The sequence below is a fragment of the Ruditapes philippinarum genome, unplaced genomic scaffold (assembly GCF_026571515.1).
Source record: "Ruditapes philippinarum isolate M1 unplaced genomic scaffold, ASM2657151v2 ctg2811_1_1_1_1, whole genome shotgun sequence".
NCBI lineage: Eukaryota > Metazoa > Mollusca > Bivalvia > Venerida > Veneridae > Ruditapes > Ruditapes philippinarum.
Genome location: NW_026866368.1, coordinates 95,713 through 123,370, shown reverse-complemented (window position 1 = coordinate 123,370; position 27,658 = coordinate 95,713). Strand labels below are relative to the sequence as shown.

The window sequence follows — 27,658 nt, the reverse complement described above, 5'->3', positions numbered from 1 at the left end:
CGTGGTCGAGGGGTTAGAGTAGATGACTTCTAATCAAGTTACCTCTCTGGCGTGGGTTCGATCCCCGGGAGATGCTTTGGTAGTTTAGCGCGGAGGAAGGTAGTCTAGTACTGGTGTAACTCTCCAGGAACGATGGTTAGGAAACTACCCGCCTATATGACTGAAATACTGTTGGAAAAGGCGTAAAATGAAACAAACAAACAAACATATACCGGATTACGATATTTAGCGTGGTGCTCCAACACTCTCGGTAAAGTTACTATATATAGTAACTTGTTCAGGAAATCGAGACAAGGATTTATATTACACAAAAAAAAATGTGTTAAAAATTTCGCAAAAAACCAGAAAAACAAAACAATGTATTGAGCATAAATATCATAAACAATAAAAAATATTAGAAATGAACACTTAGATAAAATTCATATAATTTATGGCACAGTTTGAATATAGTTTGATACAAAAAAATACTCTTGGAAGGTTAAACTGTAAACATCCTTCCACGGTAATTACACAGCCTAAAACGCTGTTAAAATATCGTTTTAAAAAATATACCACCCCTTTACATTTTTTATCAAAAAGAAGAAATGCAGTTAAGTTTAGAAGAACAAACCTAGTTTCAGTCAAACAAATACAACTTAATATATTGAGATAAATATAACAAACTATTATAATTGAAACCTAGAATTTCTTAAATGTTTCACAGGTAGATCAACTAACAGTATATATACATGTATATATAATCAATATTTAACTATTTATAACATTTACCGTAAAAGTTTTGTTTCATTTTTTAATATACATGTATAAAATATAGACATGTAAATGCAGGCACCAATAAGAGAGTAAAGGCCAATGTATTGCGCATGTGCATTTTGAAACGACCCATTACAGCATCCACTGAAATGAAAAGGGTAAAAACACTTATTAGTATTTATAGAAATGTCTCTATATAATGAAATATTTCATCATATATATCCAAACAGTTCTGATAACATTCTCGTGATTATCGAGAACTCATTAATACCTTGAACTTTTCAAAAAGAGGCTGTACATGGTCCACCGGTGTACACATGGTTATGTAATTTGCATGGTGTAGTGGTGTACGTACATGGTCTAGTGTATGATGTAGTGATAAGTATGGTTCAGTGGTGCATGGTCTAGTAGTTAACATGGTCCGGTAGTGAGCATGATCCAATGGTTTACATGTAATATTAGAGTGCATGGTCTAGTAGGATACATGATCTGTTGGCGTACATGGTCTAGTAGTGTATATGGTCAGGTTGTGTACATGTTCCAGTGGTGAACATCTAATGGTGTATATATGGTCTAGTGGTGTACATGGTCTAATTAATGGTGTATATGATCCAGTGGTTTACATGGTCTAGTAGTGTACATGGACAAGTGGTGTACATGGTCTTGTGGCGTAAAAAGTCTAATGCCTAACATAGTCTAGTGGTGTATATGGTCTAGTGGTATACAGAGTACAGGTCTAGTGGTGTACATGATCTATTGGTGCACATGGTCTAGTGGTGTACGTGATAATGGTAAACATGATCTAGTGGTGTACATGTTCTAGTGGTGTATTTGGTCTAGTTGTGTACATAGTCTATTGGTGTGGATGGTCTAGTGGTGTACATGGTCTAGTGGTGTATATGGTCTAGTGGTGTACAGTGTACATGGTCTAGTGGTGTACATGATCTATTGGTGTATATGGTCTTTAAGTTTGTCTGATCTAGTGTTTTACATGGTCTAGTAGTGTGTATCGCCTAAAGTGTACATGGTTTACTAGTGTATCTCGCCTAGTAGTGTACATGGTCTAGTAGTGTGCATTGTCTAGTGCTGTGCATGGTATATAGTAATGAGCATACTCTACTAGGGTACATATTGAAGTGGTCAGATGGGCAACAAATTCATGGGTTGCAATAATGACTTGTTTCTCTTCACATAGTAAATCTTCAAATGGCCTTATATACCCAGACCATTTTATTAATTTGTGTTTATCTCTTTGTACCATAAACATGAGGTGAGCGTTAATTCTGAACTGGGAAAAAAGATGTGTGGAACTATCCCACAAAACATAAAATAATTAATTTTCAGGATAGCTGTGTAAATACATAAATAGTATATCTTACGGCCGTAAAATAAGTAAATGTACAAGACTAATTGTATATATTACAATATCATTGTGTCTGCCTTTATCGCCTTTTTAGGCCGACAGGAGTGTAGAGGGTCATAACCCCATAAAAACCATCAACTTATGATGTTAAAAAGTGAAAATCTAGGAAAACGTATGAATCGGTACACTTAGGGAGTATGTGTTACATCTTGTCAAAAGTTTGTGACTCCATGTCTGTATAAGACGTTCATTGGCCGTGTTTTAACCGATTTACTTTACCAAAACATACGAAAATAACTTTACTATAAAGATGATATAACAAACAGGAGAATTTTAATAAGTAAATTTGATCACATCTGATCACAAAAAGTATATAGTTTCTTCAAAATTTCAAAATTTCTATACAAAAAATGTAAATTATGAAAGTTTAATCTTCACCTTTGACCTAGACAGAGAACTTTGCGATAATTTCTCGTTGTATTCTGTTAACTGTTTCAAGGAGCGGCAGCAAACTGAATATGTCAATTAACTTTCGAGAGTGGGCAACTTCATTGTTCTGTTTCACTTCCTCTGCTAGCACATCCAAAAGGTGTGAGTGTAGAGCGGCGACCGTGGCACGGTCAGAAAGTTCGAGCTCATCTAAGTGGAAATACAAAAAAAATATATAAATGTACGATTTTACATTTGTAGGATTTCTCTGAGACATTTGTATTTTATACGGTAATATAAACTAAGTGAACACATTATAAGCTTAATTTCTTTCGGATGTATATAAGTTTAGTTAGATATTTAAACGAAATACCTGTCGCTGTTAAACGGGTGGCACATAAAATGGCTATTTCCAAATCTGTCAGCTTCAGACTGTTAAATTGGTTTGCAAACTCAAATAGTTTGTTCACCATGTTGTCATTTAGAATCTTTCTCATGGCTCTTCTTGAATAAATTTCTCCCGACTCCATTATAAGGTAGCTCACGTCATCTTCAAAATACTCGGCGGAACATAGCTGTACAAGAGAATGAAGAGAAATTTTAACTTAATAACCAATAACCTAGTAAATCGTCATCACTGCCTTCCAAACAGGTAGGAGTAGCAAAACGACCCTCTGCTCCGGACAAGGCCACTACCCTGCGTTAACACTCAAATGGTAAAATCCCCAAAGACTGCGATTATTTTCATTCAATCATTTATTAATGTATGTTGAATTTAATTGAAAACTAATCTTTACTTTATCGTTAATGACTGAATTCATTACAACTTCTCTTAATCTTTAAATTTAAATTGTGCTGAATTCATTCAAAATTACATTATCATTCAATTTTAAATTATGCTGAATTCTTGAAAATTCCCATTTCTGCTACTTAAAATGCCACTAAATTTGATTGAAATTCCCTTACTATTCAATTTCGTGTCTTGTGAACATGGTCGGCACATGGTCTAGAGGCACATTCAGTCAATAAATTTCTTGAAATTTTCTCCAAACACAATCAACAGTCAAAGTCCATTTAAGATAATTATTTATCATCGTAAGAGTTTCTTAAAACAAATTAAAAATGTGTTCTTACCATCCATATGTCATAATAAGCCCTTTTCATCAGAACATCTCGGTCCTCCTTTGAGATGTCGTGAATACCAGGGACATTGTTACAGAACCCTGCAAGATATGTTGGAGAACATGTTTAAACCGGTATACTTGTCAATCAAGCGCAACAGTTAGGCGTAAACTAAGGAAGTTGTAGAACTAGTTTAAACCAGTATGCTTGTCAATCTAATGCAACAGTTAGGCTTAATGCAAGATAAGTTGGAGTTTAACCGGTATGCTTGTCAATCAAATGCAACAGTTAGGCGTAAACTAAGGATGTTGTAGAACTTGTTTAAACCGGTATGCTGGTCAATCAAATGCAACAGTAAGGCGTAAACTAAGGAAGGTGCAGAACTTGTTTAAACCGGTATGCTTGTCAATCAAATGCAACAGTTAGGCGTAAACTAAGGAAGTTGTAGAACTTGTTTAAACCGGTATGCTTGTCAATCAAATGCAACAGTTAGGCGTAAACTAAGGAAGTTGGAGAGCTTGATTAAACCGGTATGCTTGTCAACTTATAGGACTGTAGTTAAAAATGTTGGTGAACTAATTTTAACCGGTTTGCTTGTAAACGAAATGATCATATTTAGAGGCGCAAACGGTTTTTATCAGAATGAAGCAATAAATGTTTCAGTTAATATGGTCTGCTCTGTCCGCTATCCAGTCAGTACATAGATTGTTTTTTGAATTCCCTAAAATATGAATGGGTTTGTCCAGATTGAAAGATGGACAAGTCCATTTAAGATATTAAAGCATCACGCCTCCAGATTCAAGCTTATTTTCATGAAGACTTTGAAAAATATATTTAGAAGTAAAATATTGTAAAGTGGACAGAGAAAATAGTTTACACATTATAAACGGCACAATAATCCACATAAATTTCCAAAAAGAGGTCAAAATATGTAAAACCATTACTGCGTTAGTCACGCAGTAGAAATATGGTGAAAAGTACTCCGAAATCAGTCATAACATTAACTATTACTTCAATCTTGAATCTTTTAACTTTTCTTTCTTAAGTCTTACTTAAATTTTCTTAAGTTTGATTTTCTTAAAATAGTTTAGCTCATCTGGAAGCATGCAGCTTGAAGCGGATTCAGGGTTAAAGTCTCTACGCCACAATATTATTATTTGCCGCCTAAATAGTAACAACTACATTTGTATCATATTAAGTACCAGTGCACTTATCGCCCAGTCTTTTCCTTCATCTCTGAAGCCAAAGGTTAAAAATAAGTTGGCAAGAGCGGTCAAAATCAATACTAGCTTCAGCTCTTTCTCGGTAAGAATCAATGCCCTTTGAGCTATTGCCATTTCTGATCTTATAAAGAACGGGAGAACAGAGAGAGAAAAACAGTCTTACAAAAATTCTAAGCTAAAAACACCTGTGTCCTCATTATTAACTTGTAGCATTTCCATCATCAAAAGACATAAGACAATCATTTTACGGCATATTCGATACAAATTAAAACAGCTTTTGAATGCTTGTTTATAAAGGTCATATGGAAGAAAATAATTGACAAAAGGCTTATAATGCGATTTACTTATTTCATCATTTTCTAAAGTCTTAAATCATAACTAATTAGTTTATTCTTATGTATTTTATTTCGATTGTGTTTAAAGCTATAAGCTTATTGAAACACTCTAAAATCCGTTCCTGGAACCAACTAGTACTCCGTATAAGTGTTAAGATTCTAGCTCACGGAAACAACAGTTTTACAAAAGTCCAAGTCGCCTTGATGTTCAAGTTAAGTTTCGAATCGCAAAGAAAATGAAAAACATAATTAATAATCTTAATTTTTTCTTAAGTCTATCAAGCAGATCAATTGAGGTCACAAGAAAAACACTATTTTTTGGATCGATTTCCATCGAATTAAGACCTTACAGGTGTTGTTGTTTCAACAGTAATGCCAACTCAGTTCGTTTTGTTTTTTTTTTGTTAACCCATTACTTCATGAGCATTTTGTGAAAAATGGCTGTTTTCATTGAAAAGTCTCCCGTTACAAGTTCAAATTGCTATAATACTATAAAAACTGCTGCAACACTAATCAAACTTGGCACAAATGTTGACTGGACAATTGCACTTGCAACAACATGATCAGGCTTAAATTTTCTGTTACCATGGCAACGAGGGGACATCTCAAAATTGCCAAAAATCACTATTTTGCGTTGATTTTTTCCATCAAAATTGATTTCAAAGTGCTGCAACTTCTCAGTGGATTGAGATAGAGTCAAATGCTTTTCAACGTTGGTTACATGTTACCTTATGATCAATCTGGGGTCATTTACAGCCTCTCACAAGTCCAAAATTTTCTTGGCGATGAGGGGGACTCCGCCCCCCTTCAAACACCCCTAAACAGAAGGGGGCACATCCCCCTTCTGGCAACCCCCTGATGTATCTTTTGGTTGGGGGGCCGCGCCGAAAAAGAGGTCACTATTTTTAGCAACAATTCTCAAACAAAAACAAGTGTTTGGGGCCTAAATAAGGCATTTTTCATCATATGAGACAACAAAAAGGGGGGGGGGGGAAAAAGGCGTTAAAAGGCGTGTATATGAAGTAATGGGTTAACAGAAAATGATGAAAATACTTGAAATTACCCTAAATCGCGTTTTTTCATGTTTAGACATGGCCTGTCATATAAATTTGAAGAAAAATTGTTGTTTTGTAGATTTTTTTATTTTTTTCATTAACAGAAAATGATGAAAATACTTGAAATTACCCTAAATCGCTATTTTTCATGTTTAGACATGGCCTGTCATATAAATTTGAAGAAAAATTGTTGTTTTGTAGATTTTTTTATTTTTTTCATTAACCCATTACTTCATGAGCATTTTGTGAAAAATGGCTGTTTTCATTGAAAAGTCTCCCGTTACAAGTTCAAATTGCTATAATACTATAAAAACTGCTGCAACACTAATCAAACTTGGCACAAATGTTGACTGGACCATTGCCCTTGCAACAACAGGATCAGGCTTAAATTTTCTGTTACCATGGCAACGAGGGGACATCTCAAAATTGCCAAAAATCACTATTTTGCGTTGATTTTTTCCATCAAAATTGATTTCAAAGTGCTGCAACTTCTCAGTGGATTGAGATAGAGTCAAATGCTTTTCAACGTTGGTTACATGTTAACTTATGATCAATCTGGGGTCATTTACAGCCTCTCACAAGTCCAAAATTTTCTTGGCGATGAGGGGGACTCCGCCCCCCTTCAAACACCCCTAAACAGAAGGGGGCACATCCCCCTTCTGGCAACCCCCTGATGTATCTTTTGGTTGGGGGGCCGCGCCGAAAAAGAGGTCACTTTTTTTAGCAACAATTCTCAAACAAAAACAAGTGTTTGGGGCCTAAATAAGGCATTTTTCATCATTTGAGACAACAAAAAGGGGGGGGGGGTGAAAAAGGCGTTAAAAGGCGTGTATATGAAGTAATGGGTTAAGATACTATTAAGCAAAGAGAATTTCATTTGTATATTGCCAATATTCTCGTCCCTGAAACATGCAACCGATGGAATGTTTGTATTTATAATCGATTGTACTCTTAAATTGAAAGGAACTCCACTGAGGTCCATAAGCCAAAAAGAAGTTGAATTTCTTACAAAGATCAGCTTTGGCACCTAAAACATCAAGATATAAAAAAGATTATTTAAACATATACTCAAAAATGAATTGAAAATCGTATTGCGTGCTGTTCCTAGCCAGGTTTGAATGAAAAGCGTTGAAGCGCTATTCAAATTTGGGTCATTTTTTCACAATTAGGATAATCATTCTGAAAAAAATAGTGAGAAAATATCGAAAACATATTTTCAGTCCCGACATGTCAAAAAGTCTCAGTGGCGTCCCTATAAACTGTGTAATTTTCAATTTGCTTTGTATTTTTTGTACATTGAACATACGTTCAGTATATCAAAGCTTTGCCGAATCATTCTTCACTACTTAATATAAAAGGTTGATGTCTATAAATTTTTTAAAAAAGGTTAAATGTTAACAATGAAGACCAAAAAAAGTAACAATTTTAAAAGTTATTTGGTCTTAATTTAGAATCTAGAACAGTAAGTTCATTAATATAGAAAAGTTACTAACAAATTGACATTTAACCAGTCCAAGGAAATCAGAACATGAACTAATTAGGAACGTTTCACGCTATTCATAATTTCATAATTACTTCTTAAAGCTATATATCTGCTGTCTGTAGTTTACAAAACTCTTGTTTTAATTTTGAAAAAAAAATCAAAAATACCTATATGTTAAAAATGTTTGGATTTTATTTGTCTTTGAAAGCGAATGCCGCATGCACGAATGGTTAAAAACCCTACTTAAAACAACATCATCATATTTCGTTCTAGAACATTTTAGAACATTTTATTCTGTTTATGTACAATATTCATGTGTGTTAAATAACAGAAAATTCTCCCTATCTTAGAATTCTTTCGAGAATCTAGATTATTAAAACGGCATAATTATACTGGCTATAGATTTCATAGAGATAAAGCTTTATAATATAAGTCACGTCGACACTGTTACGCCCATTTTTTGTTGTGTTTTCAGCCTTAATTGTTTGAAAGAAGGTGTTATTTCAGACACGAGCAGGCACCGACCGTCAGTGAAATAGGACATCTTCCTCACATTTAACCCACTGAAGTACATGACGGAGTTTGAAACCATATAGGTGTCTTATCACTCAGTCACTGAGGCCCGTATTCAAAAGACGTCTCGTGAAGTAAGTCGTCAGGAAGTTATAAAGGATGCATAACTGGAGCGCAAAACAACCCTAATGTTGTCTAAAAACCTGAACAAATTGACCACAAAAAAAGTATTTCAACCCTGAATAAATTCTTACCGAGTATTCGCTCATTAATGCTTGGAATTCCGCTGATAAGCTTCGAGTACGTTTCTTTGATGTCCTCTTCACTGTCTGTCATCACTCGAATGTAAATCTGAAAAGTTAAAAAATAAACAAGAGCTGTCAAAAGGACAATACACGTGCTCGGCGTTTCTCAATGCTTGTTATTAAAACAAGAACCTGTAAAATGTAGAATTTTCTATATATTTATTTTAAAAAAGGGCCATAATTCTGTCAAAATCCATGTTAAAAATATGGACCTTTAACAGTGACTTCTTATTATACTCTCAAATAACATGAATAATGTGCGAAGTTTAACAGTAGCATTGGAGATACAAACTATCACGCAAAAACTTAACCAAATGTGACGGCAAAGTCGAATGCAAGGTGAAACAAGGGTTAACAATACAAAAAAAAGGAATGGTAGTGATTTTCATGGCTTCGGACAGTCGTTTTTGTGTAGGCTATTCGTGATTATTATGCCACCGCAGCATCTGCAATGCGGTGGCATATAGCGATTCACCTGTGTGTGTGTGTGTGTGTGTGTGTGTGTGTGTGTGTGTGTGTGTGCGTGTGCGTGTGCGTGTGTTATATAGATTATATAGTGAACTTAAAAAATCTTCTTGTGAAAAACCACTAGTCCAATTTCAACCAAACTTGGCAGGATTGTTCCTCGGGTGAAGGGCTTCCAAAGTTGTTCAAAGAATTTCATTCCATGCAGAAATCTGGTTGCCATGGCAACCAAAAGGAATTATAAGAATAAATTTAAAAAATCTTCTTGTAAAGACCCAAAAGGCCTAGAGCTTAGATATTTTGCATAAGGCATTGTCTGGTAGACCTCTAACAAGATTGTTCAAATAATAGCCCAGGGGTCAAAATTGGCCCCGCCCCGGGGGTCATTGATTTTCACTATGTACATATAGTAAAAACTTAAAATACCTTCTTGTAAAAACCCAAAAGGCTTAGAGCTTAGATATTTTGCATAAGGCATTGTCTGGTAGACCTCTACCCAGATTGTTCAAATTATGGCCCTGGGGTCAAAATCTGGCCCGCCCCAGGGGTCATTGGTTTTCCTTATATGTATATAGTAAAAACTTAAAAAAAATTCTTCTAGCAATTGACAAATGCTAAAGGTTAGATATTTTGCATGAAACATTGTGTTGTAAAACTCGAGCAAGATTGTTCAAATTATAGCCCTGGGGTCAAAATTACCCCCGCCCTGGGGGTCATTGATTTCAATATATACATATAGTAAAAAATTAAAAAAAATTATTGTCTGAAGGTACAAGGCTTAGAGCTTTAATATTTGTTAAATAATATCATCTAAAGGTACTCTACCAAAGTTGTTCAAATTTTGCCTCTTGTGTCAAAATTAGCCCCGCCCCTGGGAGCCAGAGGTTTATCTTATATGTATATAGTTAAAACTTAAAAAATCATCTTCTCTAAATTTACAAAGGATAGAGTTAAGATATTTTGCATGAAACATTGTGTAGTGAACCTCTAGCAAGATTTTTCAAATTATAGCCCTGGGGTCAAATTGGTTTCGCCCCGGGGGTCATTGATTTTCATTATGTACATACATATAGTGAAAAAAAATTGTCTGAAGGTTCAAGGCATAGAGCTATGATGTTTGATATATAATATCATCTGTAGGTCCTCTACAAAAGTTGTTCAAATGTCAAAAATTGGCCCTGCCCGGGGGCAGTGATTCTCATTATGAACACGTAGTAAAAACAGAAAATAAAACAAATGTTTTCTGAATGGGAGAAAGCTATAGCTTAGATATTTGACTTGAAATGTTGTTTGGTGGACGTGTATCAAAATTGTTATTAAACCCTTGGGTCAAAATTATGCCTTGCCCAAGGGGACAGTGACCTACTTTCTTGTCCTTTGATGTACAACAATGACATTTTGACCATGTGCACAGTTTTAGTTGTAAAATAGAACTTTGACCTAGATTTTGATGATGTGACCTACTTTCTTGTCCTTTGATGTACAGCTATGAAATTTGAACCATGCGGTGGCATAGCATTTTTCTCAAATGCAATCTTGTTTTTCTATATGTTACAACGTGGTGCTTATTCAGTCACAGTTATGGACCTTGTTCAGAGGGATAATATCTCTCTATGTTTTGAAATAAATCTTTTCTAAAAGTAACATACCTTTCCAAGTTTAAACTGGCGAATTTTCTCCCTGTGTTCCGCTTTCAGTCTGTTCAGAATTCTCATAGCTATGTTTATACCGTCCAACGTATTTCTAACCTGCTGTTGTTTGTTTTCCTCTTCCATAGATAATGATGAACTAGATACAGTTCCGGTACTTACAGGAGCTTCAGTTACATACCCATTCTTCGGAACATTAGTTGCCACATTGAAGTTACACATCCCACAAGAATCGGAATGAACGTGATGACAGTGGACGTGTGAATGGTCAGCTTGATGATTACGATAAATACACTCGTTTTGTTGATTTGACTCCTTATTGTTTGCAGCGTTTTCAAAATAGTTCTGATATCCTAAAGATAAAACGGGCGGCGGGTGTAAGTCGTTTAAAGTATTCCTTTTAACATGATCCAAACATTCATGTTTTCTGCTCCTGTTTTCTGGACAAGGGCTGTTCATAGATTCGTCCGACAATTTACGTCGCTTGTTTGATGCTGACAATTCTGAGAGGCGTTGAGAAAGATTTTGGGCAACGAGTTGACTTAAATTTCCTTGCTGATGCTTTTGGTGAATTCTTTCAGTGATAACATGAATGGATTCTTGAGAATCAAGAACTTGTTCCAGTAAAACATTAATCAAGGTTGGGCTAAAACTTTTCCTTCTTCTTAAACACTCTTCTTCGGATTCTTCTTTTAGTTTTGGGCTACTTAATAACGAATGACTGAGATTTTGTACAACTGAAGATGTGTCTGCTCTAAAGTTTCCTTCACGTATGTTGGATACTCCTTCTATATTTTCTTCCATTTGATTGGTTATGTCATTCTGAAAGGGTCTAATGTCATTCCCTTGCCTTTGACCAATTAAGTTCAAACCATCTGATTCATGAATTGGGTTATCAACATTACTATATACTTTGCTATATCCAGTCGCCTTACCTTTGAAAGGATTCATTGCACTTTCTGAGAATGAAAAGTTATTGAATGATTCATTCATATTTTGTACAAATCTCTGATCATTTAACATCTGCTGAGAAACATTCGATTTTCTATGTTGATGTAGATTGTTTTTGCCGAAACTAACATTGTGGTATTTATCATTGAAAGGATTTTCACATCTTTCACTCGGCACGTTATCAATTGAGGTACTAATTGTCGTTTGGTTCCCAGGGAAATATTGACCGAATGTGTTATCCCCTTCCGTCTTAAACATAGCTGGTGAGTCTTCTAGGGGTATGCTTTTAATATTATCAAATACGGTGTCTTTGTTTATATTTTGAGAAGATACATTTTCAACAGGTTGTTCTTTTAATCCTTCTATATTGTTACCAATGTCGTCAGTCTTGTCAATAAGAGATGCAGGGGTTACGTTAGTTTCATTTACAATGGCATCACCGCAAGATTTTGGGCCATAAACTACGTCGTTCCCTGTAGAAACTGATGTTACTTGTGTCGAAGAACACGAGGGTGATTTATTTAATGGCGTATTTGTTGTTTTGCTAGCTCTTACTGTTTTATTGAGGTCAAACCTATAGTTGCCACCATCCGTCTGCTGAACAACAAGCTCGTGGTTACTATAGTGTGACCCACCATCATGAAAAGCTTCTAAAACTTTATCTTTCTCGACTTTAGGAATCCGTCCCATTCGCACACCTGTAGATATCATAAACGTTTAAAAACTCGTTACATTATAACGTTCATAAGTGTTATATCAAATATATTAGAAAATTGGTAATAAAAACTTATTTCAAAATGAAATATATCAATAAAACATAAGAAGTGTTTCAAATCTAAGAAATTTCACAACAGTTTAAAACTACTCAGTCAACTAAAGCCAAATACATGCATAACGAAGTTATGTTAACATGGATGTAATTTTGTACACAATTATGAAACACAGATACAATATACCCTTTTGTCATGCTATATCCAAAGATACCAAATATACTCTCTTAGCTTTATAGGGAGAGCATCGGACTCGTAATCAATATGTCGCTAGTGCAATCCTCGGACGAGGTGAAATTTCTCGTGACAATGAAATAATTTTAAGGCCGTTTTCCCTTACTCTAAATGCAGAAATCATGTTGGATTAGTAGTGTGTCACTTGCTTGGAAATCGGTACGTACTGTCTGGTTATCCAGTAAACCCATTTGTATGGACATACCACCGAAATCATATTACCAAAAATGGGTTGAGATCTATACAAAAGTTAAACAATCAAAGAAAATTATACTAGTATATTACCATCTATAGACATTCCTGTGTCCATGCATCTCTTGAAACGACATGCTTTACACTGGCTGCGTGTTTTGGGGTTTATGTCACATGACCCACCAAAGTAACATTTGAAAGTCTCATGCTTGGAGATGCTTCTCTTAAAGAATCCCTGAAAATATAGAAATCAGTTATTTTTCTTAAAGATCCTGTAACACAATTTTTTATGGTTTTATTTCATCAATATGATGCTCAAAATAAGATTTATCAATATTGTAAGTTCTAAAAAGCATTATTTATAAAGATATTACCAAATATAACGTTTCCTGTAAATAAAGGGAGGTAATAAGAAATTTATTTTCCATAAAGTCAATTTTTTCAATAAGAAATGAATGCATATATTTTAATGATAACATGTAAAGTGGACAAATATTTGCGATAAATAGTTTACATGTTTTTCGATGTTTGAAATTTGATTTATAAGCATAATTATGTACATATATAAAATTACACTAAAGTGTGGTAACAACCTTTATTACAACATACAGCCTATTTTCATTGAAAAGTTGAAAAATGATTTTACTTGTTTCATCTTAATTTCACCATCAAAGCTTTAAAAATAGATGTTGTCTTGAAAAAAAATGACCAAAGACCAGCATCACATTTATACGTGATACAATGACGCTTGACTCAATAGCTAACGATAAATTTTGACATGTGTTTGAACAATGTGGGTAAAAAATCTCCTCGGGGACTTCTGTTACTGAAGCACAGTTCCTTGCTTTCCTTCTTGAATACTATTCTTGACATACGTGCAAAGCTTCAAGCCATTTAACCATGACCACTTTAGACAAATCATTATCTCTTCTCCATCTATTTGTTTCTTATTTAAATCTTAATATACGAAAACCCTAACCATATCTAAATCAAATTGGCTCCAAAGAATTTAAAAAAAATATATATATGAAACAAAAGTTTTCTGCCCATGAAACTTTTGCCAATGCACTCATAGATATTCTGTAATCTACTAAAATGAATACTCTCCAGTGTGTTTGGCAAAAACTTTTCCTTGAAACATAACACCTAAGTCGGCTCCACTTTGGGAAAACAGGGTCGGTCAAAGGTCAAAGTCATCATGACCACAAATAGCCAAAATTAACCTTGATCGTAAACTTGCTTCCATGAAAAGCATAATAACATCATATGTGTAAGCACAATCATGAGCTTTGCTTCATGGTCCCCCTTTCCTATCACAAAGCCAAAGTTCAAGATCACATTGACCTCCTAAAAGTGGTACATACATGCATAATGCGGCTCCACTCAATCATTCAATCAATCCATCATTTATTTATACATACATTTATTTATTCATTTATAGGCCAATTTTGACCTGAGTGTTATTATTAAAAAAAAACTGCGTAAGAAATTTTGTTGTCTATTAGTTGTGAAATAATGAGAAATATTAATGAAATAAAATGCGTATTTTTTATTTTCGGTATTCCCACTGTAAAAATATTTTCACTGCAAACATTCTTTCGTAATTTCACCGGTGTCTTTCTTCTATTTAAATTTATTTTATTATTTTTGTTTTGTTGTTGTGTTTTTTTGTTGTTGTTTTTGTTGTTGTTTTATTTTCTGTTCTGTTCTTTTTTTTGGGGGGGGGTTGCTTTTTTTTTTGGGGGGGGGGGGTACATAGTATGCCTCGTCTCTGTTATTTAACACACATGAATATTGTACATGAACAGGATAAAATAATCCGGAATAATATCAATTACGGTGCTATTTTGAATACTAGGGTTTTTGCCGTTCAACAATATTTCGTTCATGCGTCATACCCTTTTAGGGAAATCTTTCACCAAAGTATTTTGAAATTAGTCTTTGTCAAATTTAAAACAAAAAAATATTGTGTAAAGTACAGTCGACAGGTGCAAAGACCTTATACACATTATCGACAACTTCACCATGTTAAATGTAAGTTATGATATAATCCTGCTATTCAAAAGGAAAATTACATGCTTAATTTCTTGTCTTTTCTCTCATTTTTTTCCCTAAAAATGTAAGTGAATCCGCTGGATCGGACCATCAAATCGGAACACCCCGGCTATTATTCATAATAACCTCGGAGTTTATACGGACTGAAAGTAGTTCTACAATGTAGTTTCAAATGTAAACAGAAACAGAGTGTGATCTTTGATAATGTAAAACGAATGTATAAATTTGGTTTACACAGAATCTATTTAAGTTCGATTGTTTAGGAAGCCACGCTTTCTAATCCGTTTTTGTAACCAACCAGTGCTGAGCAATGAGAGTAAAATTTCTTGCTCAAGGAAACAACGACTTTCCCCTGATGGTGTGTAAGCCCATGAGACTAGCGATCATTTGATTACTAGTCCGGCGAGTTAATCATTAGAAACATTTACTTTTCGTGATATAGACTTCTTGCTTCGTACATGACGATAGTACAATATTTCAATTCTATATAGAAATAACCAACATAAAAACGCGGAGAATGACGTGCCCCATAGGCGCCCCTTTTTGAAGCCCGTTTTGTTATCACGTGGTATTTATTTATTTTTCCGTTGTGGTATACGTCACTACCATGAACAGCGGCAACCACATAACTCCAGATGTGGATGTAATATTTGTATAATTTGCACCGAATGCATGCATTTGACATCTGATGGAAAATGAAATGATTTTCGGTTATGTTATGATTGAAAATTATACCTGACAATCAGAATCAATTGAAGAATGCCCATTGTCAACTAATTATAATCAAATCCATTAAAAAGTATAATCAGAATTGAAACTGAATTGTATAGGCTCGGAAGACAGGGTACAGTGATATGAACCCAGACACAACAAGTCGCCCTCGTGGAACTTAAACGCTCGATACTTGCCCAAAAAACAAAGTAACTATTAATAATACATAACCATATATGGGTAATGTTTTAGAGAGAGAAAAAAAACCCATGGTACAATCATTAACGTTACATTGAGTTTCATCGCATCAATAAAAAACGATAGGTTATCTCAAAATTACTAGAATATGAGATGTCTAAAATCTTAAATATTACATTATCCCCGTTTCTTGGCAGCTCGCTGAGGCTTTATAACACGCTTAAAAACACGTGAATTCCATAAAAGACCTCTTGCTTAAACATTGCACTGTAGTTTTGACAAAGATTAATGTATTTTCCCAGTATGGACTAAAGATCTCACCACGTTTGATGTGAATTTCCTTGAATTCTATATCTACAAGTCTACAATTCTATTGCAAGTCTTAAATTAAGAGCACCACATGCGGTGTTTACACTCGTCATTTAAGGTAACAACTAAATAGATTGAAAACACTACAGTGCTGGAGCAGTAACTCAAGACGCTTACAGAAATCATGATCACAAAATTTCGTGCGTATACTTTTAATAGTTATCAAATTATTGTACTAAATAAACAGATTTGACCAAAAATGGTTAAAAGGGCCATGACACCAAAAATTATAACTTAAATGTCCTGAGTTTCGCTTTGATTACGGAGCACTCTTTGATATTTTTTTTGTTTCTTTGTTAACTTCACAATATTTACTTTTGAAGGCCCATTATGTCACTGAAGTGATTCATTTCAAATTTCTCAAAAGCTTTTTATATACGAGTCACGTATCGTTTTCTTTTCTGCCCTTTTTAAAGAAATAAACTTTATTTGCTTCTGTGGGATAATGTATACCTTTTAATATATTTTCAAACTTTTCATGAAAATTAGCATAATCTGGATGCATGCTGCTTTAAGAATGTTATGCGCATTGTAGCTCTTCTCACGTCATAATGATACAACTAAGAGATAGAAACTTTAATAATGAATAATTAAGTTTAAATTAAAGTTAGGCTTTTTCAAACGCATATAATTATATATTTGATAACTTCTGTCATTTGTCATATCGACGATACCCTCATCACTTTTTACAAATAAATAATTATCACTTCTTTCCACTGCTTTCAAAAAAATCACAAAAAGAAATCCGTAAACATTATGATAAAAAGCTATGACAAGTTTTCAGCTGATCTTTCGTGTTTTTCTACCTATTGATATTTGTTTTAAACAGATAAAAAATGAATATGAATTAAAATAACCTTAACATTTTAAAGTATATCAAAGTATCATTATCAATGAAGTAAAATATCTTCATCAATCAAATTCAGTAATTGTTTGCGTGGCGTGTTATAAAGTATTCTCAAAGCAATTAAGTTTAATACCTTAAATTAGTAAGGTTTCCTTTTAAACGATATGAGTTATATTCTCGAGTTTTCTCGGGCTTAATGCTTACCCTATTTATACTTCTTTCAATCCTTAATTGTTCGATTTATTGCAAGCATACTTTTGAAACTTATATTTTGTCTTGCAAGCACAAAAAGTAGACGCGTTAATCCACTATGATAACGCTTTTATTTAATTTACCAACAAAGGAAGTTTAAACTGAAATTAAACATTTCAAACAAAATCTTGTTTTTTTTCACAACATACTGCACAGTTTTGTCCATTTGCTAAGTACCCGAGTTTGGAAATGAAACGCATTTCTGAATTTGTCTATATACATATATAATAATATTCATCGAATTAGGCTAAACACCTCTTACCTTACATCCTTCACAGGTAGCTACTCCATAATGCAAACCCGTGGCTTTATCTCTACAAATACGGCATATTCCAAACGGAAAAGGTACGGCGCCAAGCGGCATATTAACACAGAGCTATGTCTTTAAATAACATGTCAAACGTTCTACTTCGTTAAAGAAGTGAGCCGTGTGAAACATATCCTCGCAGAGAAAATTTACACTAGATAAATAAGCTCTTGATAAAGCTAAATCCAATGCCATTTCATAACATAGGAATTATTGATTTAGTTTCCATCCTCTTTGCTAAAGATCCGCTGCTATATTACATGTAATTATAACACGAGCTAAATGATCTAATGTACTGAATACGTATTATGCCACTTTTGAAGTGGTCAAGCTAGCAAATATCATTAAATTAAATATAAAATTTTAAGTTTAAAAAGCGTTATGTCTGAATTCGCACCGTACAACTTGCGTGTGTCAGAGTATTCCCTGTACGTTATTTTGCCCTTGTCAATCTCGATTACTTTTAAACATTGTAGCATTTTGGCATTATAGGCAATCATAAAACGTGACCTTCATGTTATTCGGGTACAACATGAATTAAAAAAAATCCCATTAACATCATGTTTCAAGAAAGTTCTTTATTGAGCTTGAGTGTAAATGGTATTTTTTCGATCCATCTGCAACAGGGTGAGAAAACATGTGCAGCTTTACCGGGACTCGAACCTAGACCCTCTAAAAAACCGTTCTTCGAATATAACGACTGAGCTATCTGGCAGCTTACACATCTTCTCCCTTATAAAGTGAACCATTTTAATCGTGACACAAGTGTATGAATGAGACAGATGCTCCACTCATGTTAAACTGTTTGAAAACATTGTTACTTAAATGTTGACAAGGGCGGGACAAGGTTGGGCCCAGCGACTGACCAACCAAGTGTCTCTGCTTCGGAGATACGTAATTCGAATAGTTTAATCCTCTGATCATACCTGAAATATGTAACAGATATGGTTTCAAGAAATGTAATACATCACCATTTAATAAAGAATTAATAATTCCCACTATACAGAACTATTTTATAGACCGTATGAGCACGATATGGAATAAAAACAAATAATTCAACAATTAGAATTCAAAGATAATTCTCTTGGCACTGGCTTATATAGAATTATTGATCGAATGGAATACATTGTATCTTCTATAGTCACTCTTTACAGGGTCATTCAAATAGAATACTATTTGACAGACCCTGCTCTTTATCCAGTTTGATGACTTTTAGACATTAAATACTTCTTAGATATATGCTTTATTTTATAATAGTTATTAAAATTTAAACATAAAAGAGGATGATTTGGTTAAATAGTAAATCAAAGTCATAAAGTTGGACTGGCTTTTACGATGGCGTGTTAAGACCAATAGGAAATAAATGATATGTTATATAGACAAGGTAGAATAGGCTTGACTTAAACACCGAGTATTTGAAAAGAGCTGTCCGACGTGTAGTGTGCTCCACCTTTTTCAGTGCTTGGTAGTATCGTAAAAAACCAAGTGGAAATCGTAGCATACTTGTAAAAGATTTCATGTCCTTTATGGCAAACAATTTCATTTTTTTTGAAGTGATTTTTATTTGTTTTATTTAGAGAGAGGGAGAGTAAAGGAAATGTATACATGTATATAAAAGGGAATTAAACAGGACAAGACAACAATTAAGCAGGCCCAAGAAATGCGTTTATGTTTTTATTTCTCAAAAGTTACTTATCCCCCATTTCACAAACCATCTTACTAAATATAGTTAAAGTAATTAAATGTTTTGTGTGGAAGTCAAAATACTAATACTTTTTTGGTTACATTTCTCTACTTTTATGACAAATAATTTTGTATGCAGGGCTATTTCCTTCAACTAATAAGCATATAACATACACTAAATTTATTACTAGTTATTCACGTTATAAACTCATGTTAGACATAACTATTTATTCGTTTCTGTTTAAAGGCAGAGAATACCCCAATATTTTTTCCCATCTTTAGAAAGGGCACACATAAGTTTTTACAAAATTTAAATAATGGTTTTAGAGCATGTGTGATGCTTATCACCTTAAGATGTAATATTACTTGTAATTAACGTAGCAAAATGTAAACAAAGTAGTATTTTATCTTCCATACAAAATACTATATCACTTGCAAAAAGGTTAAAAAAAGCAAAACGATGCATATGATGATTGACCAATGAATAAGCTTTTTGAAACTATAACAGGAGACCAACAAATAAAAAAGCTTTCAAGGAATAAAAAATAGAACCAGTTCTGGAGCATAGTGTGTCTTTAAAGGTCCATTATGCCTCATTTTTATTTTACATTTTTTTCTTATTTTATAAAAAGCTTTCGAGGAATAAAAGAGAACCATGTTTTATGCCTATAAGGAATGCTTTTATTTTTTATTTCTCAAAATCATTTATTTTTATACATGTCCTGACAGAATTTCCAAAAAAAAGTTATTTATTGGCCAATTTTCTGACCTATTTTTTGCTTCTTTTGCTTTAAGCAATTTGCACATTGATAGTGGTTTAGTATTTTGTATGAATGTCACAACACTTTAACATTGGCATTTATACGACAAATATACGTTGTACCACTTCGGGCATAAATTGCTAACGGTATATAAAATCTTATCTTCAAAATAAAATCAAAATACTTTATAGAAGAATTATTTTTCGCATTGTTTTCAAATTCGATTGCATAAATGATAGGATTGATTTCTTTTAAAATGACAACTTAATTTTTTCAAACTATTTCTTATTTACATTTTATAACATTCTTTTTTTTCTAGTTTTAATTTTATATTTATAGGATGTATCTGTCAACAATATTTTTGAGTCAATCCAATTAACTAAGTGTACAGCAATCTTAATTGTGAAGTCTATTACTGTTCGGAACCTTATTCAATATTGTAAGGCATAGGAATTTCTATTTGAAATCTGTCGTAATTTATAGACTAATGCAGTTTCATAACCAATTTTATCTTCTGATTTATAAAATAAATTCCAGAACATTAGCAAGGTAAAAAGTAGTAACAGGTAAAATATAAAATCTTAGAACCCAATTTATTCATAAATATTTCAAAGAAACATTAATTTTTCTTGGGGGATATGTAGCGAAGATAGATCAAACGCATACGTTTCCTAGTGAGTCTCGGTCAACGCCACATTATTATATAAAAATTAAAAGTTACAACTTGCTGTATTATATAATACTAAAGATCAATGTATCCATTTTGAATAGATATCTTACAGTTAGAATTACGTCGAATGCAGTGGTTTTCTTTCTGAATTTACACTTATTCTTATTAGATGTGAAATGTTATCCTAACACTGTCATTTATACTTTGTGGGACACACACGTGTTTGTACTTTTTATAGATATTTTTGCTTGACTCCATTAAATATGCCCTCATTATCAAGCGCATCGGACCAATAATATTATATCTGTTGGTGTTCACAGTAACCTAGTTCAATAGTAACCTAGTTAGATCAATGACCTTAAAGATTAGTTGGCAAGATGTTGACGAGGTGTTATAAGCGGATTTACCAGGAGAAACAAGCAGTTAATTAATTCATCATTCGTATTAGAGGCTATAACTCAATTCGTGTGAAATATGTTATGGATATATATATATGCTAGATTAATAAAAATAAGTATTTTCAAATAATCGTAAAAATGAGTTAAGATAAATCATTATTTAAATGTGTACACGTCATCTACTTCCGCAGGGGAACACGACGCTGTTATAAATTAAGAGTCTATATCCTTACCCAGAATGAACACCCCCACACCACCATCCCTCCTAAAGCAAAACATTGTTGCAACCCAAAACAAACAATAAAAAGGTAAAGTCAATTTCCGCCTTAATTGTCTGTTTAAATGACCTGAACATTATATATTCCTCCCCATTTACTTTAATACTGCTAACAACTTTAAATGCACTGCAATGCTTTCTCAAATAGGGAAAATCAGTACCAGTATTTGTGAACTACCTTTTAACAAATATTTTAGGGGGTTTTTTTAAATATAATTTTATAGTGCAAGAGAATGTCATTCAAATTGATTCTGGAGCAATAGCATAGACAAAAGTTATATTTAAAACAAATTTCATCGCCAGAATTTTACTTAATATTGAACAATTAATAGTTATGATTTCGTGTCAAAAACGTGAGAACCACTTTGTCAATTTTATGTTATAAGCTATAATTAAAAACAACTACATACGTTAATGTTTGACAACCGGTGTAATCTTAACCTTAAATCATATCGTCTACTATCGTATCTACTTAAGTACACTTGTACTAACCTTGCACCCTTCGCATGTTGCTACTCCGTAATGCAGTCCTGTAGCTTTATCCTTGCATATCCGACATATTCCAAACGGAAATGGTACGGCACCAAGAGGCATTCCGTATTTATTGTTCTACTTTTTGAAAAAGTAAAACGCGAGTGCCCTACTTTATTTGATAAACACGGCATATACATTTACTATATACATTTTTGTTGAGCGGTTCGTTAGATAGGCTCTACACCGTCGATTATTTATGTGAATATCATGTTAAGATTTTACGCACAATGACAACAAGTTACTATAGGCCTATTAGATATTTTACCTTTCCTCATTATACTTGAATATTGATTAACCTATTTTCGTCATAAGATCTTTTTGTTATTGTATTGTGAAATGGTCCGCTTACCTTAAAATAATGAAGAAAACCGATAAAAATTATTAAAGGGTCATAAAACAAACAAAAGGTTCACGATTACTCTAATTTACTATTTGAAATATATGAGAGAATTCAAATATTGAGAAAAACTGAAAAACCAACGCTAACGATCTATGGTATACAGGTGCGTACCGGTGTGTACGTTTCTTCCTGGGGTACAAATAGTACTCGTGAAGTAAAGGTCAGAGTCTAATGAAGCTGTACGCAGGTTCATGACTTAAAATGATGTCTTTACCTAAGCACACCGGATATATATTTCTAAGGTGTTGTTGTTGTTGTTTTTGTTAAAATAACCGACCATCATTAGTTGAAAGTAAACTGGTTTATGAATAAACCACCCTAAGAATTAATCACATGAAGACGAGAAAAAATTATAATACACTGAATTAATTTTCCGATTATGGGCCATTGCTGCATGAAATATAATCACAAGACCAAGGTTTCAATCTGACTATTGATCACAACATTTTAAACCAAGTACAAGCCAAACTCAAATGATAATTTTAACAATGTGTCATAAATTGTAAAAACGACCAATCAGCATGCATCATTAACTTTCTATTTTATTAAACTTTATGATATGTATCCGACATGTATATAGTATGTTAATATGATCAACATACCTAATTAACCTGTTAGGTTTTTAAGTAAACATAAAATGTAATAATCAGATGTGAAAAGTTTCTAATGAAATATTTATAACAATAAGTCTGAACATTTATTTTGAAAGATTAAAATGTCTAAAATAATGATTTTCCGACTTTTAAAGAAATAGCTTGATATTCTTAAACTTTAAAAGGAAGATCAAACAAACCTATCATTAATTGAGACTTTCCTTTAAAACTAGAAAGTTAACAGGTATTTTTTATATAAAAATGATTTAATTAAGAATGCAGCTATGTGAGTCTGACTTGATGGAACATGCAGCTATGTGTGACTTGATGGAACAAATTATTTATAGCACGAGTGCGGTGTAAAATGTGTGCAATTAATGCAACTGAAGATGAAGCACATTTTATGTATCATGTCCTCATTATTAAAAACAAAGAACAAAATTTCTATACTTATGCGTATACATGCATTTCTTCAAGTCAATAGATAAACTCATTCAATGTTTGCTCTTTCATTGAAATTATTGTTGTTTAATATAACAGAGGTTATGAATTAACTTGCCCATTATGCGATTTGTTGGTGTTGTTGTTATTGTGTTGTTCTATCAGAATTACTATTTTCAGCATCCTGTCTTAAATCTTTAACTAAATCCCAATAACCGCCCAAGATAATTAAAGAAAACTACAAGGAATATTTCAGCAAGGGAGAACTAAGTTCACTGAATGCAGGGCCCAAAATTCGCAGCCACCTGAGACCACCGGTACAGCAGCAAGCAGGGCAAATTTTTGTGACGCAATATGAGTTCTTTCTTCTTTCTTCTTGTAACAACACTTAATTATTATTATTATTATTATTATTATTATTATTATTATTACAAAGCATTATACAGTTTCATTAACCTTTTTAACAGTATTGTTGTAAATCTCATCAAACATTATTCATAAATTACGATTTTAAACGGAAAACCCCACGGTAACACTAAAGTTCGTATACGAATTTTAACATGCAAATGAAGGCTATAATCAGTTCGTGTATGTGCTACGTCTCAGTGTTATACTACAGCAAATATAAGATTTTCATGTGCAAACACACTTTAACCGTTTTAGCTTCACGGTGCACTTGGCAAGGCGTTCATGAAATAGTAATCATCTCATAAAAATATTAAATTTGTATGAAAACATCCGTTACAATGCGGAAATATACCGTTATATAAGGACTGCTACTTATAGTCATGTTTGTTGATTTAATATTGATGTACGGATGATCCGAAGGCGGAGTTTCTTATGCAAACAGAAATTGTACTTCCGATTTCGCCACAATGAGGTCGCAGATATTTATGATTATAAAACTCATTTTGGTTGTCTTGACACCATGATAAGATCTGGAGTCGATATGGAACCCAATTTATGAATGAAATGTCGCTATTTCTGTTTTCATGAAATTTATTTAATATAGCTTTAATTTATTTGTCTTATTTTCCTTAATTGTCAATTTATTCTTAAATTATTTGCTATTTGTTGATTATGCAACAAAAACAATGTCCTGGTGCTAAAAATTTAACGGCCCAGCTTACACTAGTATCTGTTTGACAGCATGATTATTCCAGTGCTACCGTACAGTTCTGAAGTTTTGGGTTGTGAAGATACATTTTTGTATTTCTAATATATATGTTGAACCTAGATTTTAGAAGATGATATTGAATGTTAAAACAAGTAACAGTACTGAAATGATACTGAGTGAATTGTTTGTTATTCCAATTGAACAGGTAGTTCATTTCAGAATGTTAAACTTTTTGTCGTAAAGTAGTTATGGGAAAGTCTGAAAAGATTCCTTTACTTCTGTGTTATGTTGTCTATGATATATATAAGTATGTATTCTAAAAATGAATTTGCACGCCCTTCGCTTACAGTTCCGTACATGCAGCGGCCTACTTTTAGATCAAAATTAATGTCTTTGGCTAATACTCCGTGTTCATTCCATGGTGCTAAATTATCACCACTTTTGTGCTTCAAGGGCGTGACTGGTGACATGTCCCGGGTTCCGTACTCGACAGCGAAAGCTTTTTTTTGTGCCTTGTAAATGAGGATGGACCCTCATTACCATAGAATAATACATATATAAACTTAAGACATTTTTATTCATGCTATCTTAATCGATAGAGTATGTATGAGTTCTGAGAATTGACCAAAAAATATCAGTGTTTTAGCGTATTGACAGTGATTATAGAGTTGGACTTGTGGAATTTTTAGCTGTTGATACTGTAGCAGTGGCAATGATTGTAGAGTTGGACTTGTGGAATTGTAAGCATTTGATACTGTAGAAGTGACAGCGATTGTAGAGTTGGACTTTTGGAATAGTTAGCTGTTGATATTATAGCAGTGACAGTGATTGTAGTGTTGGACTTGTGGAATTGTTAGCTGTTGATACTGAAGCAGTGGCAATGATTGTAGAGTTGGACTTGTGGAATTGTTAGCTGTTGATACTGTAGCAGTGACAGTGTTTGTAGAGTTGAACTTGTGGAATAGTTAGCTGTTGATACTGTAGCAGTGACAGTGTTTGTAGAGTTGGACTTGTGGAATTGTTAGCTGTTGATACTTTAGCAATGACAGTTATTGTAGAGTTAGACTTCTGGAATTGTCAGCTGTTGATACTGTTGCAGTGATTTTTTTAGTTAGAATTGTGGAATTGTTAGCTGGAATTGTTGTAGTGACAGTTATTGTAGAGTTGGACTTGTGGAATTGTAAGCTGTTGATACTGCAGCAGTGGCAATGATTGTAGAGTTGGACTTATGGAATAGTTACCTGTTGATATTTTAGCAGTGACATTGATTGTAGAGTTACACTTGTGGAATTGTTAGCTGTTGATACTGTAGCAATGGCAGTGATTTTAGAGTTGGACTTGTGGAATTGTTGCATGTTGATACTGTAGCAGTGGCAATGATTGTAGAGTTGGACTTATGGAATTGATAGCTGTTGATACTGTAGCAGTGACAGTTATTGTAGAGTTGGACTTGTGGAATTGATAGCTGTTGATACTTTAGCAATGACAGTTATTGTATAGTTAGACTTGTGGAATTGTTAGCTGTTGATACTGTTGAAGTGACAGTGATTGTAGAGTTGGACTTGTGGAATTGTTAGTTGTTGATACTTTAGCAATGACAGTAAATGTAGAGTTAGCCTTGTGGAATTGTTAGCTGTGGAAACTGTTGCAGTGATTTTTTTAGTTAGAATTGTGAAATTGTTAGCTGGAATCGTTGCAGTGACAGTGATTGTAGAGTTGGACTTGTAGAATTGTTAGCTGTTGATATTGTAGCAATGAAAGTTATTGTAAAGTTAGACTTGTGGAATTATGAGCTGTTGATACTGTTGCAGTGATTTCTTTAGTAATAATTGTGGAATTGTTAGCTGGAATTGTTGCAGTGACAGTTATTGTAGAGTTGGAATTGTGTAATTGTTATTAGCTGTTGATACTGTAGCAGTGACAGTGATTGTAGAGTTGGACTTGTGGAATTGTTAACTTTTGATACTGTAGGAGTAGCAATGATTGTAGAGTTGGATTTGTGGAATTGTTAGCTGTTGATACTGTGGCAGTGACAGTGATTGTAGAGTTGGAATTGTGAAATAGTTAGCTGTTGATACTGTAGCAGTGACAGTGATTGTAGAGTTTGACTTGTGGAATTGTCAGCGGTTGATATTGTAGCAGTGACTTTTAGAGTTGTAAGTTGTTGATACTGTAGAAGTGACAGTGATTGTAGTGTTAGACTCATATCATTACTACAATTCACATGGCTATTGCCACTTCCATCAATACTACCATTACAACAAGCACCACTACTATTACCAATACTTTTACTACTTTGAATTCAATATTTACATATTTTGGAGATTTGACAATCATAGTCAGTGTGATATCAGTATGGTCATCTTAAAATTGCAAGGAACAATTTCTTGTTTAAATTTAATGCAATTTATAAATCATTAAAAAATAATTCATCAACACTTTTCAGACTTTTCTGTACATCTAATTTGTTGTGTACAATATTATACACCCTGTACAAAATTTAGATGAAAAGTGATTTCTATCAGGTCTTGCCAAATAATAATTGACAACATCTTTTCTTGATTTTGAAGAATCGTTATGTTTCAAATTATGAAGAACGATGTACTTTTGGGTGGTGAATTGTGCAGAATGTTAACTGTAACAAATGTGCTGTTTTTCCTGTAAATATACCATTAACACTTTTTTATTACTAATCTAAGATTACATAGTCTTTGCCCTTCTTTTATGTCCAGTGCGAGTGCCTAAATCTGAAAATGTCCATTTTGTGTAAATTGCCTTCAATAGCTTTTATTAAACCATTCATTTAAATATTGCATTCATATGGTTAACACTAAGTGTATTACATTGTATTATAGTTGTTTATATGTGTTGACCATTAGACAAAAAATGACATTATTTTAGAAACTGAATGCAGTTTTAAATTGTTTAATTGTGATGATATATGTAGAAACCTAAATTAGTCCTAGAATCTTATAAACTTTAATATTATTTAAGATACTGGTTAATATGATTGAATGTCACTTACTTATCAGGCAAATTTTAAATGACCATTTACTGCGAAAAAGGTCCAAGTGAATTTATTTTTGAAATTTATATTATTTTCTTTCCAATTCTATATTGAGAATAGTAAGTAATGATTAAACTTATTCTGTATTGAGCATTTCTGTCTAAATAGGGTATTTATTTCCTGTTTTCCATCACTT

The 27,658-nt window shown here is 33.3% G+C and overlaps 1 protein-coding gene across 1 annotated transcript; it reads right to left on the bottom strand.

Moving 5' to 3' along the window:
- Window positions 1-2,560: 2,560 nt before the first annotated feature.
- On the bottom strand, window positions 2,561-22,141 carry LOC132732305 (uncharacterized). The gene is made up of 7 exons (XM_060718699.1): window positions 21,863-22,141; window positions 12,936-13,077; window positions 10,696-12,344; window positions 8,531-8,627; window positions 3,680-3,768; window positions 2,919-3,120; window positions 2,561-2,755 (listed from the first exon to the last, which is right to left on the bottom strand). Exons 1-7 carry the CDS (start codon window positions 21,962-21,964, stop codon window positions 2,562-2,564), a joined length of 2,475 nt encoding a protein of 824 aa, XP_060574682.1. The 5' UTR covers window positions 21,965-22,141; the 3' UTR covers window position 2,561.
- Between the last annotated feature and the right edge of the window lie 5,517 nt (window positions 22,142-27,658).